Genomic DNA, 20435 nt, shown 5'->3' on the forward strand with positions numbered 1-20435 from the left:
TCAGACCAACCCCTTTTAGATTTGCGTCGAGCGCAAGAGTCATTTATCCCGCCGGTTAAATAACAACAGCGCCGAGATCCGCCCACAAAGTTACTTGCGCTTTGCGTTTGACACTTGCATTTTAGATAGTTAAAATAGGGCCCTTTATGTTTTTACTACCAAATTATATGTATCTAATTAATTTAAATTACAGTGGAATGTTTTCCTTGACATCTCGCAATTTCGGGGCACGAATTCCTGGACATAATGCATGATGGGATACGCTTAGCCTCGAATACCACTCCGAAATGGTATTCGAGATAGTGTGGGTATAATTTGCATTAAGGGCACTGCACTTTGGCATTTTTAAGCCAAGGGACAGGCTTGCGCACTTATTTCCTGTCGCGTGCATGCGCTCTCAAGTGGTCAAGACCGCAAGTGTGGGTATTTGGACAAGGCATGAGTTTGCGTGGAGCAGTCTTTACTGTGAACGGAGCTGAAGTAATTTTAACATGTAATCTGCATGCATGTAAATAATTAAAGTATCCTGCTTCTCTGTGGAAAAAAACAGTGCATGTATTTATTTAACTGAATCGCAACCTTTGTGATTTCACAATAGCACTATGCTATATTATGATTTTAAATGGTCTTATATATATCGCGTAGCCTTAGAAAACGGTGTAATAATGTGTCTCATGGATTCTCGTCTGTGGAATGCGCCCGACATGGGTAAATTGCTATCAAGGATTTTTTTAAATCGAGTACTCCACTTTAATCAAGGAATAGTAACAGCCCTAGTTCTAATATTTAAAAAACTACTGCTGGTTAGTTGGTCCCGATAGCCTCGTGGGCGGTGTGTTGACATACAGCGCTGTTGCGCTTCAGGGGGCCTTAGTTCAAGTCCCTCTCCCACTTTGCTTTCAGTTTGAATACAATTATAGGAGAATATAGGAGGCCCAGACGCAGCCCTTCAAAGTATACCCCTTTGGCCGCGAGAACCGTAAGACGCATTCAGGGCGTGCATCTAGTGAACTTTGTTTTCAAACGCTCAAGTCACTTACTCATGCGCTGTTGTACGTGCATCATCAGCACCGTTGCGGAATGCGGATGGGCGAAGTATATTTTGGGCTTTAGTAAGGCAACTTACCGTAAGCTTTGGCCATGAGTGTGCTTAAATGTGGTTAAACACCCAAACAAGGCCTCTAGGACTTCCTGGGGACCCGATTTTTGCATGGAAATGAGATGTCTACCCACCACTCCTGCAGACACAAATAATCAACCATTCACAACTGGTTCACAAGATGAGGCAAATATAAAAAACAATCCCAATTGATCACCTGTACAGTAGAGTATATCAGCCTCCAGCTGGCAGTCTCTGTTGGCAGAGGCCTGAGAGATGCTGAGTGCAGACTGCAAAACTTCTTGAGCAAATATTAAGGGCCTCCAAGGCTCCTCACCTCCCTCAGAAGAACGTGACAAGGCCTGCAATGCCAAAGAGCGACCTGGAACAGAAAGAATACCAATAACAGCTTAGTATGCAAATTTATATAAGAAAGAAGACCAATAACAATTTAGTACTCAAATTCTACATATTTTCAATTCTGAACATTCTTTCAATATAAGTCAATAGGAGAATTCAGTGCATTTATCCAAAACAAAACAAAACCAAAATAATGCAAGAAACAAAAAAAACAAAGCCAAAAACAACAAGACAAAGCATTGCATACGTATGGGTATTTAAAAAAAGTTTTTATACATTAAGCAGTTCTGTCTGAATTTATTGCAGCTTTAAGAAAAAACACCTATCCATAATGTTATTGGAATATCAATACAGAGCTGCCTTATTGTAGTTGACATACCAATCCGCATGGTTGTCTTGGCAAGCAGGGGAAGCTGTGGAAGATAAATATTCTTTAGGCCCGCTCGTAGGTCCACCTCTCCTCCTTTTTTGAGACCTATAGACTCTCCAGTGGCACAGAGCTGAAAACAAAGAATAATATTACCACTACAAAATATGTAAAACACATGTATTTAATATTTTTGTTCTTGTATGTTCAATATGACTATGTGATCTGGGAGCTGTACATCTTTACCAGATCTTTACTGTCCTAAAACATTTTAGATAACAACAAATGGGAATTTTACATTTCTCTTGCGACTAGTTTTAACAAACATTTTGAGCATAAAAGAGTAACAAAACCTGTTGCTGCAGCAGTTTCTGTGTGAGCAGGTGGAGAGTCTGGCTTCCTGTTCCTCTCAGTTCACTAAGTAATAATGCAGCCTCAGCTAGAGTCATTTGAGAGCGCAGAGATAGAGCACTACGCCCAGACAACAAGCTCACAATTTCCTAAACAGACACACATGTGATCGGCCAACAGAAACAGTCAAGTTCAGGTCAAATAGCACTAAATCAAAATCAACTGTCATAGCTACCTACTGACCTGTAGCATGGCTGTACTGTCTTCTCTGGGTCTGCCACGGTGTGTGTTGAGTTGGACGCCTTGTAGGAGCAGGAGGGCTTTAGTGTCAGGATCTCCCCAGGCCTCTGCCTCAGCCAGACCCTCTTTCAGCAGCCGGAGCGCCTCTGCACTACTGTCTGTACCTGCACAAAAACGTGCAAGAATCATCAACAAACACCATCCAACGATATTTCCACCACATTAAGCTTTTCAGAGCAGCTAACCAGAGTAGATTGCAGTTCCAGGGATATGGCCTACGAGGGAACGAACCACTGCCAGCCTACAGCGCAGCCAGAAAAGGAGATCCATGCGTTCTCTCGCTTCCAACTCTTCTGGAAGATCACCGGTATGGAGATCGAGAACAGACTTTGCATCCCGGTAGCTAGTCTGTAGAGAAAAGACATTTTCTTTAATGAAACTGAATCTGTACTTTAGAACATGAGAGACTCAAGAGCTGAATTAAGTATTGAATTTATGTAGGGAAATCAGAGGTTGATCATTACCTGATATGCTTTGGCTCTGGGTCGTCTGAGAGCAGAGGAGGGTGGTTTAGGAGGAGGTAGTGGGCGGAAATCACTTTGAAACACAAGAGAACCCTGGAGGAGCCTCATAGCAGACACTGACAGATCTGCACTACAATAGAAATTAAAAATGTTTAGATTTTTAGTAGATTCAAACATCCAGACATGAATCCCCAAGAACATACACTACCATTCAAAAGTTTGGGGTTAGTTAGGTTTTTTAATGTTTATGAAAGAAGTCTCTAATGCTCACTAAGACTGCATTTATTTGCTCAAAAATATAGTATTGTGAAATATTACATTTTAAAATAACTGTGTTCTATTGTAATATTTTCAGCATAATTACTCCAGTCTTCAGTGTCACATGATCCTTCCGAAATCATTCTAAAATGCTGATTTTGAGCTCAAGAAACATTTCTTATTATTATCAATGCTGAATCAACGTTGGGCTGCTAAATATTTTGGTGGAAAACCTGATACATTTTTGTCAGGATTCTTTGTGAAATAAAGAACAGCATTTATTTGAAATAGAAACTTTTGAAACATTATACATGTCTTTGTTGTCATGTTTGAGCAATTCAATGTTTCCTTGCTAAATAAATAAATTTCTTCAAAAAAAAAATCGTAATGATTTTTTAACAGTAGTGTATACACCCACACAACAACAAACGTGCACTCTTCCTCATGATTTATGTTTCTGCACTACCTGGCAGCCATTCTGCCCTGCTGCATGTTGATATTGGAGATTAACAGTCTGATCTCCACTGCCAGCTCCATTTCTTCAGGATCAATGCTCAGCGGATGTGGGGTGAAGAGCTCAGGATTAACCAGAGCATGTGCTTCTTTTAGGAGTATGGCCTGAACAGGGAAATAGAGAGAAATTATGTTTAACTTTGTCCTTAATATTCTTGGCATTTGGTAGATGCATTTACTGTATATTTGTGTTTATAACGTCATACTTCATAGCCGTTATTGCTATAGGGTCAAATAATGTTAAAAACATTTTATAAGCCTAGATCTGGAAGAACAATCTAACAGAAAGGATAGTTCGACAGCTTTAACATCATAAAGTGAAGCTAAAATGGAGCACCTTGACTTCTCCTAATGTGAGTTTCCTGGGACTGAGCTGGAGACGCTTGGACTCGTCACTGCTGGAGGCATCAAGCAAACTTTTCTCCTGAGATTTTAATAACTCTGTGGGTTAAAGTATATGATTCAGTAAAGGTTTACGTAGATTTACAATCTGTAATTGCCCATAACAAACCAGTAATAGGATGATACCTGGTAGCGTCGGCTCAGGCAGGTCTTGTATAGTACTACATATAGCCAAGATGAGATTAACTCTGGCCATCAGGAGCCATGTGGTGAATCTTGAGCCATAAACAGCCATGATGTCTTTACTTGGCCTCCTATTGACCACTTCTTCCAGAACCTAAAAAATGGATCGTATAAAGCATGATATTCATATTCAACAGTACAGTAGGAAGTAAATATCGATCATTTTTATTAATGATACAGCTGTGAAAACAGGTGAACTTACTTGAAGATTGGAAGGATCCAACAGGGGTTTTCCTTCAATAAAGGTTTCCTTTGCCTGTGGGGTTTAATGTGCATTTAAAAATTACAAGACATAAAAAAGGATAAGTTAACAAATATTATACTATATTCATTATCATTCAAAAGTGTGGGGTCAGTAAGACTTTTTTAATGTTTTTGTAAGAAGTCTCTCATTCTCACCAAGGAACAGTAAAAACAGTGATTGTGAAACATTTTAATTTAATTTGTGAATCAAATTAACTGTTTAAAATAAATGTTTCTATTTGAATATATTTAAAACGTAATTTATTCCTGTGATGCCAAAGCTGAATTTTCAGCATCATTACTCTTGAGTCTTCAGTGTCACATGCTGATTTGCAGCTCAAGAAACATTTCTTATCATTATCAATCCTGCAAACAGAAACCATGATACATATTTTTTCAGGATTCAGTGTTTCAGGAACAGCATTTATTAGAAATATAATCTTTTGCAATAAAATAAAATGTGAAAATCTTAACTGTCACTTTTTTTCAATTCAATGCATTCTTGCTGAATAAAAATAAGAATTTCTTTAAAATAAAAAATCTTACTAACCCCAACTATTGAATAGTAGTAATAAAGTGATGAAATAAAAAAAGATTTTTTTTTAAAGATATTCAAGAAAAAATAATAGAGAAAATGTGTTTAGATTAGTTCCTTTTTCAAGACAAGGCAACTGATCACTTCACTATACAGAAGATAATTGCATGTATTGTTTTTGTCTAAAGTAGTGCAAAGTGCCCGTGCAAAATCGGTTTTAAGTAATTGTTGGTTTGGTGTGTTTGAGTGCTCATTGTTAAAATTACACAGCAAAAGTTCAGTGACATTTTTATTTGTGCATGGTTGAAAGCAAATACTGATACTGACATAATGACATACAAGAAATATGGAAAATGTAACTACATATAATAACGAACTACTGACAACTAACTACTTCTGAATAACTACAATATTCAGAAGTAAACAGTTTAGCTGACTTAATGTTTAGCTGACAGAATGTTTATTTTTTAAACCACAACTTCAATGTGTGCTTCTTTTACCGATATTTTTACCGATATCTCTTGCATTTCTAATGCGAACAACGTCAAACTCAGCAATGCACTTACTCGTGCCCGTACCAAGACACCTGTCAAGTTTGAAACCCATCGGACTAACGGTTCGAGAGATATGCGATTAACAGACACACACACACACGCACACAGACAGACACACACACAGACAGACATTCATACATAAGCTAAAAATTTCCTATATTGTTCATGGTGTTTTACCCAAGATGGCTTCTCCACTCTGTGGTGGCATCCATGAGGCATAGGGATTTCCACACCAAATGTGAGATTACTGAGTTCTTTAACCGCTTGAGTGAAGGCCCCCAATTCAGTCAATACCTTTATCTGTATACACACAGATATACTTGATTAAAACTCACAAAACAGGAAAATACATCCACTGCAATACAGCTTTTCAATACATACAAGAATAACAGAAAGAAACAACGAAGTCTTTCAAACCTTCAGGATTCTGCATCTGACAGTAAGGTGTGGATCCAGACACACAGTTCTGGCAATATACAGGTACAGAGCCAGAACAGGAAGAGACTGAAATAAGCAGTAAGACAGGTGTTGAATATTAAGATGTATCAGACATCAAATGCACAAAGGCTGCTCTTAATATGAGTGTGTTTAGGGGTGTGCGATATTGACAAAAAATTATATCTCGATATTTTCTGGAATTTTATCGATAGCGATAGTTAGACTAATATTTATTCTAATATTTTGCCTAGTGTGTTATTGTACTGGTATCTTGGTAAGTTTAGGACTGCCATGGACAGCAGACTCATAAAGTTTTTGATATTCTGTGTGGTGGCAGTTTCCAGCAGTGACAGAAATTATCTGAAGTTTAAATTGATTTTTTACCTTTTATGGGCATTTGTTTTCTAACCTAATTAAATGTATGCATCGTCTTTTGTGTCAAAATTCTTACATTTAATCAATAAGTTCTATTTCAATAAGACGACACAAGAAGGGCTGTTGCCAATCAAATGAAATCAGAATTAACAAAATTTAATTTATTTATTTTGCAATGCAGAAGAAACAGAGAGGCTGCATCTGAAGTGGCATTTAGATATATTTACAGACTGGTTAATGCAGCTCAGAGGCGACATGAATTTATTTAACCTGCAGTTACAAATGCATGGATGATTTTTTGATGTTTTAAACATAAAACGTTGAATATTGATATTGTCCGAATCCACTTTTGCTAGTTTAACAAGGGGAAAAATGGTCGGTGCGCGTGGGGCATGGTCTAAAAGGGTTGTCCCTATTCTCTTAATGAGTAAGGGGTGTGTTTTGGGCGTAACGTGAAATAAACCAACCAGAGTCTCATCTCCCATTTTCTTTAAAGGTGCTCTAAGCGATGTCACGTGTTTTTTAGGCCAAAACATTTTTGTAACATACAGCAAACATCTCCTCACTATCCGCTAGCTGCCTGTCCCCTGAACACACTGTAAAAAACGCGGTCTCTGCAGACACCCCAGGCTCCACAAACGGCAACAAAAACCAAACTGGGTTAACCCGCACCACAAAACATAACAAACTGTTCCAGCCAATAACCGACAAGAAGGATTTGGGCATGGGGTTTGGGGGGTTAGTGTGCGGATGAGGAAGAAGGGAGGGTCTAGCTAGCCTCCGTTTTGTTTGTTAATACTTTAAACGTCAACAAGAAGTGACGTCACCCGACATCGCTTAGAGCACCTTCAAATGCCAGTTGCGCTCGCAACTTGGCGGATTGCTATTTACATGTCGGAATGTGCAAGCGGAAAGACTGAACATGTCTCCAGAGCGCAAAATAGCAACCAGCCAACAATGCGCCTGAATACACCTTGTTTTCAGACCAGCAGGCCCATGGGCGCATAAATAGGCGCAAAACATTTGCTATTTAAACAACGTGACGCAGGACGTGAAAATGATAACTGCGTCAGGCTCAAACTAGCAAAAAACACTTGCGTTTGTGCAGGGTGTATGATAGGGCCCTAAGTCATTGATATTTAACCGATCATTCAAATGGCTGATTCATTCAGAAACGAAGCATTTGACTCTCTTAATGAGTCAGTCATTGAATCATTTATTCAAATTATTTGTTCATTAACCCCCGTGTGTTACTAAAAGACGCAAAACGGTCCTATGGCTTTTTTTCAAACTATTTACGTTGGCGAAATGGATAAAAAAGGCAATATTTTGTCTAAAATGTAAGTCACTTATTATTAAAATCAATATCACATTTGTAATCGTGCTAATATTTGGAGAAAACCAGCACTCTTTGTGAGGTATTAAAGGGACATTGTGTAGAAATTTTTTCCCATCTAGCGCTGAAATTGTATTTTGCATTTAAACGAATTGTGCTCTCCAGCGCCTCGCTTTTTCAAATGCGTGTTGCATCTACGGTAGCTGTTATGTACCAAAAAGCCATTTCTGCTGTTTTCAGTTACGTGACACCGGCTCTGAATGAAACTGCGTTGTGGAAACGCGTTGGCCTAGTACTTTTTGACCCTCTCTGCTATTATAGTTTTTCAAGATGGCGGAACTACATGGAAGCCTCCGTGGACCTACCTGTCACATGTACATAAAGATAATAAATTCTTCGTTTACGAATATAAGTCAGATAATTGGCAGAGGTATTTGTACACCATTGAGGACATATTTATTAATAAAAATATTGATTTTAGATAATAAAATACCTAAAAAACTACACATTGTCCCTTTAACTATATTAAATTATATAACAATAAAACACATACAGAGGTATTTTGCCCCCTTATCTTGAATTTTGGGGGCATTATAAATGCATTTAATAGACTAAATCACGCAGTGAAAGCGTGCACTCTAAATGCACAAGCGCACTAGTCTAAACTACTAGACTACATCACTTAGTGTATGCACGCACTCTCTAGGTGTGTTGTAAAGTGATGGACATACGCGATAATGTCAGATAGCATATCATTAAAACAACAATTACGATATTATTGTAGACGTGATCGCACACCCCTAGGCTCTAATACCTTGAGAAGGTGTCCTGAGGTATATAGCCAGTGGCAGAGAAAAGATAAACTGGCAATAGTGGTGCCGAGATTCCCACGATCCGGCTCAGAGAAGAGGTCGATGCCTGGGATAAGCTCCATCTCCACAGAGTATGTGGAGTATGACAGGTCTGTCATCGGATGGGGCATAGAGGCCATCAGTAGGCACTGCAAAGCATATGACCTTAGTAAACTTTTTGTATTTGCTCAGATACAAAAATGGAGGTCCTTTCAGGTGTAAGAACATTTCAGTGACTCAATTCTGACCTTGAAGAGTTTGGCAGAGAGAAGGCAGCATTTTGTGCGCTGGTTGATGTTGGAAGTCAGGATGTGCCTGTCAATAGAGAAGAAATCTTACTGCTGTAATGGAGCACCATCACAAAAAAAGGTCATGGTTTCTCACTCACTGTGCAATTTTGGCAGAAAGCAAAGCTCCCTGGAGACAACCCCATATCCCAGCATGCCGCAGGGTTTCCTGAGAGGAGCTGCAGCTCCATGAGTCACCATCCCAAGATTCCAGAACTCCAGAGTCTTGCAGAGCACAATCCAGAGCCTTACTCCAGAAAAAGTGTGCAGATCTATAAAAAAACATACAAACTCACTCATGCAAGATGCACTTCATCTCCTCCCCAGATAGCAAAATTGTTCCAGGCCTTTTATGGCCCAAACACTGGCAATCATACTGCCAGGAATGCAGGGCCAAAACCGGCCCAAACAGTTTTGCCAAAAGGACGCCAGAAAGCTGCCAGAAAAATGGCAATGCCTTACTAGACGAGAGCCAGAAGACCCTAAACTGGCCCATATTCATGCCATAATATCCCTCCACCACCTCCAGCTGCGCCACCACCGATTCCGGAACTCTTCTGGGTTGCCATCCATTTGCCAACATAGTACACAAACCAAACGAATGCCAGAAGAATCCAGGAAAGGCCCGGAAGATTTTGCTATCTGGGTCTTACAGTGTATATGCAAAACATTCAATTACCTCGACTAATGTTTAAAAGTTTGTGGTCATTATTACTAACTAAAGAAAAAAGAAGGATCATGTGACAGGGAAGACTGAAGTAATGATGCTTAAAATTCCGATTTGACATCACAGAAATTACATTTGACAGAAAGCAGTTATTTTGAATTGTAATAATATTTTACAATATCAATTATTTTTATTAAAGGGGTGATGACATGAGAAACCAAATTTGCATTGATCTTTTGGCACATAAGAGGTCTTTGTACCATTAAAACTTCATGCAAGTTTCATAGCTTAAGACATCCTCCCTATTATAAAAGAAGCATTTATATAATCAAGCTCCAAATACGGCTCGTTGTGGATCCTATGGGGCAAGGTGACGTCACCTAGCACCAGTCGTTTGCACATGACCGCCTCCAGTTCGTTTTTTTTCAACAATGTGAATGTCTCAGCAGCAGTGCATAATTTGTTTGTATTCGGTGCATTTCACTGTGGATTATTTGGTGAATCAGTCGCAATTTCGACACAAGCTTTGCAAACAGACTTTAACAATATGGATCTGCCAGCAACGCCCCAAACATGAAAGTAACCATGTTTATTCTAATGCCTGATCTGTGATCAGTGATTTCTGACGTGTAATTAAAGTTCAGACAGATTTTCTTTCTCTCAAAATCGTTCAATACTGTTTATGCATCAGTAAATCAAGCCAGTGACTAAAAGATCAACATCACATCGATTCACTTAGTAGGATGAAAATAATCTTATTTAAACTGGGATTGAATTATATACAGAAAGCGTTTAAAGAACGCTCCCTTTCCAATCGCCCAAGCTGTCAATCACACAGCGCGAGTTTATCTGGACAACAAATATCTGGACACTGCACAACAAAGCTCTTACTGTATTTACATCATGTTTGCATTGTTATTTGGTGAGAGTGCAGAAAATGCGTTGCAATGATGAATCTCTTCATTCAAGCGATCAACAGACTATCTGTCATCTGCTCAATGCTCATCACTGCAACCTTTCAAGTGATGGGAATATATCTAAATATATTATGCTATAATCATTACTTTTCACGATTTGTTAATCCCGATAGCTGTAATAGTAAAAACTTTGTAAAAGTATTCGAGAGATTTCCACATGTAATGCTGGCTATTTCATATGCAAAGATGTCTAACAGCAGACACGCCCCTTCAAACAGAGAGTTCCAATTAGAGGCTAAAATCAGGTTAGGATAAATATCTTTTATTCCTAAATTATGACAATTTTTGATGTAAAAATCATACTAGCATTATAAGGGCACCCCAGGAAACATTATAGAATAATAAAATAATCCAGTCATGACCCCTTTAAATAAATGCAGTCTTGGTGAACATAAAAGACGTCTTTCAAAAACTTTAAAAAATCTTGGCGACCCCAAACTTTTGAACAATAGTGTAAACATACAGTATGAAATTGCTCAAACTAATAATCAAAGCAGGAAAACAATGCAATGAACACATCCTACTTTCGATTTCCATTGAAGAAATGCAGGTTTCCAAGGTCATGGAGTGCTTGCACCTGGAGGGAGTTGTACTTATTTGCTTGAAGATATTCTGCATGAAATAACAAAACAACATATCTGTACTGCAAAAGCTTGTTCATGAACAAATTCAGCTTGTAATCTGTTAGAGTTTAGATCGGTTCTCACTAATTGCATTGTTGTAGGAGGAGAAAACAGTCTGGAGCTGTGATGTAGGGAGGGTGGGGCTGTAGATGGAGCCCAGAGAGTTGAAGTCTTCTGTGGACAGGTCTGGAGGTCTGACACCAGGCGGGATGCAGGCTGCCATGTTGAAATCCACTTTCCCCTGCAGGACGCCGCTGGTCTCTTTAGAGAATGGCACCTCAACATACGCTGAGGCCACGTATAAAGGGTGTGATTGAAAGTGAAAACAAAATAGAGTTGTTTAGTTTGAAGTCCTAAAATCGGAAGAAAATTAGAATGGCATGGGTTTTACCAAAAGTGCTTTTAAAATAGCGTTTTTTACTTTAGTAGTAAAATAAGATTTGCAGTAAAACTTTTTGTAATTTAGGTATATTTTTGTAATTTAGGTTTAATTTAATGTGAAAGTCTCATTAAGTAATGTTTTGTTCTTTTTGCCATGGCCTAAAAATGTTATGGATGTGATGTTTAAAAGTTTGGGGTCGGTAAGATATTTTAAAATATTTTTTTAAAGAAATCTCATGCTCATCCACCAAGGCTGGTTTATTTGATATAATATACAGTAAAAAACGCAATATTGTGAAATATTATTACAATTTAAAATAAAGTTTTCTGTTTTAATATATTTTAAAATGTAATTTATTCCTGTGATGGCAAAGCTGAATTTTCAGCATCATAACTCCAGTCTCTAGTGTCACATGATCCTTCAGAAATTCTAATATGCTGATTTCCTGCTCAAGAAACATTTCTTATTACAATCAATGTTGAAAACAGCTGTGCTGCTTAATATTTTTGTGGAACTCATGATACATTTTAATCATGGTTCTTGGAGGAATAGAAATTATAAATGTTTTTGCTGTCACTTTTGATCAATTGAATGCTTGCTAATCCTTGCGGAATAAACGTATTAATTTGTTTTAAGGAACAAAAATCGTACTGACCCGCTGTGGGTCAGACTTACAGTGCTGTGTGTCAGCCAGTAGCAGCAGGAGTAGAGTTCGGCTGTGCTGAAAGGTCAGCAGTGCGTGATTTTTTCTCTCCAGAGTCTCTCTGAAACACTGCAGTGTGTCTTTCACATCCAACGGTACACACACAAGACACATGGCTCTCTTCACATCTGCAATAAAGATGAAAATAATTATAAAAAACAATTTTTTTAACAAGTAAGACTTAAATATGGTCTTTAAAAAAAATACAATTCATTATACATGGCCCAAATGTGACATGCAAAACAAACAAAATTTACCAGAAAATAAATGGGACCTGGCAACCCTTTTATGTAGACTGTACCTGCAAGTTCCTTGAGCTCTGGGTTAGTATCATTTGCAGTAATCATAATCTGACCTTCTCCACAGGGAAACAGCAATTGTCTGCTTGCATAATTCCGGCAGGTCACCTATGGACATCAGTCACAAAACTTAGTCATTTTACCAAATCTAATGGATACACATCTGGAGTATTCATTGCAAATGTTTGTTGAACAGGCTTTGAACTCAAATTTTAAATAGTTCTGCCCAAGTTGATAAGAATAATCTGTATGTGATCATTTCTTTCTACCTTCTCTCCAGAGATCATCTCAGTGTAGGTGAAGTGAGGTTGAGGGGCTGGAGGACCACCGAAACAGCTGATCCTGTCCAACAGCCTCCTCTGTGCATGCACCAGAACAGGTGTTACCATGTGAGAGTAGCGCTCCCTGAAACCCATGACGCATTGCACCTTGTATATTTCAATAGCTATTTTTGTGAGAGGAATTCTATTCATAAACTTTTCAGTTACGTGCATACTTTCAGCAAGTACACAAACCAATGCCACTAGCATCAGTGATTTATAAGCGTACCTAGTGTATGTGTTGAAAAGTAGTGCAAGGTGGGCGAGACTCTCCCACTTGGACTGATAGTACAGAAGCTCTAATGTGTGCAGAACCAGAGTCCTCAGCCAGCGCAGATCTATCATTGTCCCATCGTCCACTGGAGCAGAGAAGTACAAGCTGGCCTCAAACTCCCCTTCTTCATCATCATAAACATTCCACAACTAGAGAATTAAAAAAAAACAGTTATGTCAGATTACTTTATCCTACAGTTTAGTGGTCATTATATAAAAATATCTAACTGCAGAATGAGACAAATGCCCAATCAAGTATCCGAATCCAGAAGTATTCTAGAGAGCTGTAACAATGGTACATAACGGCATTTGGTTTTATCTTGCAGGCCATTTATAAGTGGATTCTTAATCTTAATTTAGCACATGCATTGAAATTATAATTAATATAATAAATAATTGTTTATATAATAAAATCAACAAAATAAAATAATAAAGAATTAGAGAATTCTATTCTATTAAAGAATTAATAATATATCAATATTTTATATTATTTTAATTATCTAACTAAATTAAAATGCAAAAAAAAAATGCATTGTGGTTAATTTATGTACCTATACTGTCACTCCCAGATTTGATATAGTTAATATTATATTATGTAGGGTGCCTTGGACAGTGGGCAAAAAGTCATAAAGGTTAAAGCCACTGTTTTAGAGGTGATGTGTATTAACCTTAAGCTTCTCCATCATGTCCATGAGAAGATCTGAGGCCAGCACCAGTAGAGGAGTGATCACTGTATAAAGCTGCTCTATCGTCAGCTGTCTGGCATGGGCATCAGGGCCTTGGGCTCGCTCTATCATCAGAGCAAGTGTACTGGTTTGGTCCCACAGAGTCCGACACACCCACTGTAAAGTTGTCCAGTGACTCCAGCGATGTGCTAGCACCTGATGTTAAAAAATGTGAGACACCATTGATAAAAAAATAAATAAAATAAAAAGAGTATATCAAATTAGACCTATTAAAATGAAACTGCATTTACCATAGCTCTGCGCAAGTATATAGAGGCTTTGTCAAGTGTGTCCAGTAAATTAAAGGTGGCTTGATCAGTAGGAGCGTCATCAGCTTCAGGGTTGTGGGTGTGCCGAAATGTAGAGTCCACTTCACCTTCCACTTCACTGTCTGCAGAGTTCAACTCCTCATCACTGGTGTTTGGTACTGTTGAAGAAGTAGAGAAAGGTATGAAAATCATTCACTGCATCTACATGTAATGATCTACACTACCATTTAAAAGTTTGGGGTAAGTAAGATTTTTTAAAGAAATTAATACAATATTGACAGTTAAGACATATATAATGTTACCAATATTTCTATTGCAAATAGATATGATTCTTTTTAACTTTTTTTATTCATCAAAATCTATCAAAATCTATTAATATTTTTTTTTTTAAAACACTGGAATTTTTTTTATCATAGATACCACAAAAATATTAAGCAGTGTTAAGCAACTGTTTTCAACAGTGATAATAATTCTAAGAATTGTTTCTTGACCACCAACCAGCATACTGTATTAGAATGATTTCAGAGGGATCATGCAACACAGAAGACTGGAGTAATGATCCTGAAATTTCAGCTTTGCGTCACAGGATTAACATTTTAAATGACAAAAAACAAACAAAAAAAAAAATATATATATATATATATATATATGTGTGTGTGTGTGTGTGTGTGTGTGTGTGTGTGTGTGTGTGTGTGTGTGTGTGTGTGTGTGTGTGTGTGTGTGTGTGTGTGTGTGTGTGTGTGTGTCATTTAAAATGTCAATCCTGTGACGCAAAGCTGAATTTTCAGCATCATTACTCCAGTCTTATCTTTAAAAAGTAATTTTAAATTTAAATATTATAATGTAAAATACTGTTTTACTGAATTTTTGGTCAAATAAAAGAGAAGATTCTTTTCAAAACATATTTCAAAATATATAACCAACCCCAAACCTTTGACCAGTAGTGTAGATTCAGCTGTCATGCTAAAAAAGACTTTAACCCACCTTGATTAGTGTGTTTAACTTTGCCTTTCACTTTTCTTTTGTTAGCACAGGATTCAGGACGAGGTACAGATTTGGGACATGGAAGAGTCAATTCAGGTGGCCTGATTTTCAGTGAAACGTTCTTCCACATAATTAGCATTCCACAATGAGCGAGAGAGAAGAAAGACTGTGATAGATGACTAAAACTGGAACGGATAGAAAAAAACTCAAATTTCAATCGAGTATGTTCAGAGAAAGCAATAATATAAGGGTTTTAATAGGACATAGGCCTGGACATATAAAATAGACTTGATATTCGGAGTAAAGACGAAGACCCAGACATTGGCATTATTCACAGTTTTTCTGTTGGATCTGCATACCAGAGCTGAGGAGGTGGTCCAAGATTCTTTCTCAGCATGCCTAGGTGGGCACGAGCCAGGCTCAGATTGACATGGCAACGCCACAGCGAATCCTCAGAACGCAGGTGCCTCAGCTTCCAGAGGCGCTGATATCTTCTGATAAGACTAGCAAGTTGATTTAGCAGGATGTCCACAGCTTTGATCTCTCTGAGAGACACAAAAGCAAAAACAGACAAAGTGTGCATTACATTCATAAAAATTTGACATTGTCACCAACGATTTCTATTTCAAATAAAAATCTTTCTATTTATCAAAGAATCCAGAAAAAAAATGTATCACAAATTTTGACTGTATTTTTTTATTAAAATAAATGCAACCTTGGTGAGCATAAGAGACTTACTTCAAAAATATAAAAAGAAAAAAAACTTTTGAACGCTAGTGTACACTTTAAAAATAATTTTTAAATATGGAATGTTTCAATATTGTGCAAGCAATATTGGCCCGAATATTACTTTACCTTTCAGAGTTCCGGCTCTTGAATGCAATCAGTAGTCTTTTCTGTAGCAACTTCCTGTCACCCCAAAAGGTGCCACCTTTTTGTTTCTGAAATGTAGTTAAATGGCATTTACAAACTGAAAGAGATAAGTAGTGTATGCAAATGGATACATTTGAGTATGTTACCGCATTTTAAGTGACAGAAGCTTACCTCTGTGTTGTACTCTATCACAGAGGTTGTGAACTCTTTCCACTCCTCTCCTGGTAGAATCGAGTGTTTCTTTAGCACGAACAGAGCCTCGTCACGTCTAGCAATATTACAGACAGCAAAGAAATGTAAGACAAAACACCTACATACATTGCAAAAATGGACCCAAACAGACACACACTCACCTGCTGAGCCAGTTCAAGATGTTCCGCTCCCACCGCAACACCAGATCCAGCTCATCTTCTAGCAGGGCTTTCTGGAGCAAGTGCACAACAAACTCCAGAAAACAAGACTTCTGCTTGAACTTCATCACTGAATCAAACACACACACAAACACAGAAAATTAGTGTATGATAGCTCATTCAATGAATCAGATTTTCATTAGTATGTGTTGTTTGCGTTATACCCTCTTTAAAGGCATGCTGGAGGGGACATTTTTCAATCACCATGTAGAGTACGATAGGGTCTTCCTGTCCAGTGAGCTGAGATCCATGAGACCCTGCAACAAAGGCCACAACAAACTAAAATTACAAAACAAGTTCTTCATATGGCAAAAATGTAAATATTGCCATTCTAATCAGAGATATATGAAAAACATGTACCTGTTTTGTTACAGGAAGTGACACCATAGTTTCCTAATGTTTCTACTTGCATGTTTTTCATGACAATGACCTCTAAAATCTTTAGCTGTTCACTGGGATCCTCATCATACGTGGGAGCTGTCTTCTTATGGAAATCAAACACACACACACAGTCATTAGTACTCATGAATGTAGCGCAGATAGAATATGTGGCATACTATCCCAAAGGGTCTATGAATTAATGAATGAATGAATGAGGCATTTATATAGCGTTTTCATATGTACTACTGTACACTCAAAGCGCTGTATAACCATGTCAGGGGATCTCTCCTCAATCACCACCAGTGTGCAGCATCCACTTGGATAATGCAACGTCAGCCACAGTACAACGTCGCCAGTGCACTTACCACACACCAGATATAGGTGGAGCGGAGAGAGCGTGATAGAGCCATTTCAGTGGATAGTGATTATTAGGAGGCCATGATTGGCAAGGGCCAATGGATGGAATGTGGCCAGGACACTGGGTTTACACCCCTACTCTTTACGAGAAGTGCCATGGGATTTTTAATGACCACAGAGAGTCAGGACCTTGGACGGATCTATGATGACGAATCCCATACCCCATCCTGCTCCATTGATGATGTTTGTTTGGCGGGGTGCAGAGGGGGCTCAGTGATTTCCTGAAGTAGTTTCTTTCCTGACTCAAACACAGATGATGCCATGCCACTCTCCTGAGTGGAGCGCAAGCTCTAAAAACACACATAAATGAATAATATACATATAACACATGCAAACACAATCATTTCAAAAGAGAAATCTACAGGATGCTGGATGAAATAGTTTAGACAAAGAAAATTGTTTCTCACAATCTTAAAAACACTTCAATCTAAAGACTGAAGTTTCTTCCTGAAGCTTCTTCCTTATATATTCTTTCTTAACAGGTGAGCAGTTTGTTATATGTATTTACTACCTTGGCTAAATAATATGTCATACAGGCAACCATGTGCTGCAGGGACTCTGTGGTGGAAGCAGGGCGTTTCTGCTTGAGGACTTCTGGAATCTCCAGCAGTACTGAAAAGCACTTCAGCAGCATCTGAAACACACAGAGGCATCTAAATTCACCTTTGCTTTGGCAAAGCCATCATATAAACAGCTGATTTAATTTTGAAATTATGGATCTTCTGATAATGTTCCCCTCAACCCGAACCAAATCTAAACAAAGATTCAAGAATAGCTAGCACTGACATATAAGCATTATCAAGCACATTTCTAAAAGTAGTGACCTCAATGACAGGCTCTGAAGGGATCTGATTGAAGATTAATGGAGCGAGAAGGCCGTAACAGTTTACTACAGCCTGCAGGGTGCCAGCGCTGTCATTGAGGTGCAGAGCAAGATCAATGGCCACCAGCATCCGTTCACACTCTGCAAGCCTGGCCTCCTGTGATGGATGTGCCGACAGAACAGATTTATAAGGACAAGGGTGAATTACTTGAGAAAAACTAGGCTGCATTATCAGTTATGATGATTTATATAACCAATCTTAAGGCAAATTTCCCTTTGTAGGCACTAACCTGGCCCCAGATCAGAGGCCCCCCATCACAGAGACTGTCACAGAATAGTGCCCCCTCTTGGATGTGAATATCTGTCTGGATGAAAATAGTGGAGAAAAACAGCTGCTGTAGGAGAGGAGAAGAAAACTGTAGGGTCTCTGGCCGGAGTCTGCATGAAGGAAAAACGGAACACAAATGGAACAGATACATAATAAGACACATTATATTATATTATATTATATTATATTATATTATATTATATTATATTATATTATATTATATTATATTATTAAGACTTTATTCAAGACCTTCACACACAATAATTAATATTAATTTATATTCAATATTAATTGTGCATTTCAGATTATTTCACTAAATTGATTGTTTCTCTTACAGGCTATTTTTCTACCTTGTTTGAGCCAGCCTTTCAAGACTGGCTTCTTGTTCCGGCTCTGGAACCTCAGGATTTGAGCTTGAAGGAAGGGTAAAGTGGCTCCATAGCTCATTGCAAGCTCTTTTGGCAAGGCTGTGGAGTCCTGTCTGATAAGCCACCTAAACAACATAGAATCTGGCATTAAGAAATGTGGATATTTTGGGAGACACACAAAAAATTCCAATCCACGTACCTGAGCTATGTGGGCCCAGGTTGTCAGCAGTGGTAGAGGCAGGGAGGCCAGTAGAGGCCTGGTGGTCTCTCCAATGGCTCCGCCCACCATTTTGCCTTGAGCATCAAAAGCACCCACTGCAAAAATGTACTTCTTATCAGGTTTCAACCCGCTTACGTGAAGTAAACATTCACCTTTGGCAGGTATCTGATTGAAACACAAATTTCATTTCACTTACTGAGTATGAATGAACAATACAGACATTAAAAATTTAAGTTCGTGATTTGATATGTCAAAGTGGCTGGGGCGAGCAGGACGAGGTCGAGGGACGTTAGAGAACGGTGCGAGGCCGGTGGCGTGATTAATGATGAACGACACCTGTGAGACGCACCGGTCTCGTATCTCTCACGGAGGAACGGAAGCATAAAAGGAGGAGCGACGACTGAGAAGATCGAGAGAGGAACAGGCCCGAACCTGTGTTTTGTTTCTGTTTTGTGTGGCCAGCAGTCGTCCGTGAGGGGCTGCTGGCTTTTTTATTACTTGTACTTGTCTATTTATGTTATTAAAAGTGTTGAATGTTCGCCGGTTCCTGCCTCCTTGTTCCCACAACTACAAACTTTGTTACACTGGTGCCGAAACCCGGGAAGAAGGAGGTGGGAACCGGCAAACATTCAACACTTTTAATAAAATAATTAAATATTTATTTACCTCTCTCGATCTTCACAGTCGTCGCTCCTCTTTTTATGCTTCCACTCCTCCGTGAGAGATACGAGACCGGTGCGTCTCACAGGTGTCGTTCATCATTAATCACGCCCACGGCCTCGCACCGTTCTCTCACGTCTCTCGACCTCGTCCTGCTCGCCACAATTGCATTTACCCTACCATTTCTCCAGTCCCACGTAGGTAGAAGTCTTTAAGTCGTACTTTTAGGTTGATACCCTCAGCATCTCTTCCATAAATACAATACCAGCTAACCTAGATCAGGATAAAAGTTAATTGATGTTTTTCAGAATTTACACATATCACAGTGAATAAATCCAAAGAGCCATTGACTCATTTCAGAATTATGTTTATAGAGAAGACGTAATAACCTCCTCTTCCAGTGCGTATGGCGCAGGTGTGAAGATCATGGAGTAGTTAGATCGTGTCAGTAGTATTGGGGTTGGTGGTGGCTGTCTCTTCTCTGCCAGTCCTAAACTGTTCTCTGAAGGAAATGTACAACTAACCAGCTTCCTCTCTTCCAGCTCAGCTTTCTCCATCAGCGTTGTGGCCTCCTGGAGAGAAAAAGAGACAGTTTAGATGTGAAAATCAAAACTAGCAGCATGATCTGATGTAGAGACAAATGTTTGGAGTTGACATCAAATACTGACCTCAAGTATTTTCTTGGTCTCTCGACTAGTCTGGTTCATCCTGAATGCCAATAAGGCCTTCTGTGCCAGGAAAACGCTCTTAGAGATCTTATTCTTCTTGATTTTTTCAAGTTCCGTAGAGTCTGTTAAGGAGTAAATCTGGGTAAAAC

The 20435-nt window shown here is 38.7% G+C and overlaps 1 protein-coding gene across 3 annotated transcripts in view; it reads right to left on the reverse strand.

The window, feature by feature from the left end:
- Positions 1-20435, reverse strand: part of cfap54 (cilia and flagella associated 54) — a 40251-nt gene that overhangs the window by 7818 nt on the left and 11998 nt on the right. For 2 of the 3 annotated variants that reach the window (XM_077234276.1, XM_077234277.1), the window contains exons 20-59: positions 20287-20408; positions 20008-20190; positions 19799-19891; positions 18938-19123; positions 18721-18863; positions 18333-18480; positions 18044-18199; positions 17731-17853; positions 17381-17509; positions 16782-16908; positions 16586-16678; positions 16365-16491; positions 16183-16279; positions 15994-16079; positions 15498-15683; positions 15139-15323; positions 14137-14312; positions 13829-14041; positions 13117-13310; positions 12837-12972; positions 12570-12675; positions 12241-12396; positions 11268-11471; positions 11085-11172; positions 9018-9188; positions 8878-8944; positions 8593-8778; positions 6047-6133; positions 5807-5929; positions 4500-4553; positions 4241-4391; positions 4050-4153; positions 3666-3817; positions 2942-3071; positions 2663-2825; positions 2421-2581; positions 2180-2326; positions 1839-1959; positions 1317-1481; positions 1127-1238 (exon numbers count right to left, since the gene is read on the reverse strand). In XM_077234276.1, coding sequence (XP_077090391.1) covers positions 1127-1238; positions 1317-1481; positions 1839-1959; positions 2180-2326; positions 2421-2581; positions 2663-2825; positions 2942-3071; positions 3666-3817; positions 4050-4153; positions 4241-4391; positions 4500-4553; positions 5807-5929; positions 6047-6133; positions 8593-8778; positions 8878-8944; positions 9018-9188; positions 11085-11172; positions 11268-11471; positions 12241-12396; positions 12570-12675; positions 12837-12972; positions 13117-13310; positions 13829-14041; positions 14137-14312; positions 15139-15323; positions 15498-15683; positions 15994-16079; positions 16183-16279; positions 16365-16491; positions 16586-16678; positions 16782-16908; positions 17381-17509; positions 17731-17853; positions 18044-18199; positions 18333-18480; positions 18721-18863; positions 18938-19123; positions 19799-19891; positions 20008-20190; positions 20287-20408 — 5551 coding nt within the window. Of the gene's footprint in view, positions 1-1126; positions 1239-1316; positions 1482-1838; positions 1960-2179; positions 2327-2420; positions 2582-2662; positions 2826-2941; positions 3072-3665; positions 3818-4049; positions 4154-4240; positions 4392-4499; positions 4554-5806; positions 5930-6046; positions 6134-8592; positions 8779-8877; positions 8945-9017; positions 9189-11084; positions 11173-11267; positions 11472-12240; positions 12397-12569; positions 12676-12836; positions 12973-13116; positions 13311-13828; positions 14042-14136; positions 14313-15138; positions 15324-15497; positions 15684-15993; positions 16080-16182; positions 16280-16364; positions 16492-16585; positions 16679-16781; positions 16909-17380; positions 17510-17730; positions 17854-18043; positions 18200-18332; positions 18481-18720; positions 18864-18937; positions 19124-19798; positions 19892-20007; positions 20191-20286; positions 20409-20435 lie in introns of those variants that run through there. The other variant, XR_013205240.1, reaches the window with a different exon arrangement.

This window comes from Siphateles boraxobius, unplaced genomic scaffold (genome assembly GCF_051911475.1).
Source record: "Siphateles boraxobius isolate OS27281-9 unplaced genomic scaffold, OSU_SipBor_1 19, whole genome shotgun sequence".
In the NCBI taxonomy this organism is placed as follows: Eukaryota; Metazoa; Chordata; class Actinopteri; order Cypriniformes; family Leuciscidae; genus Siphateles; species Siphateles boraxobius.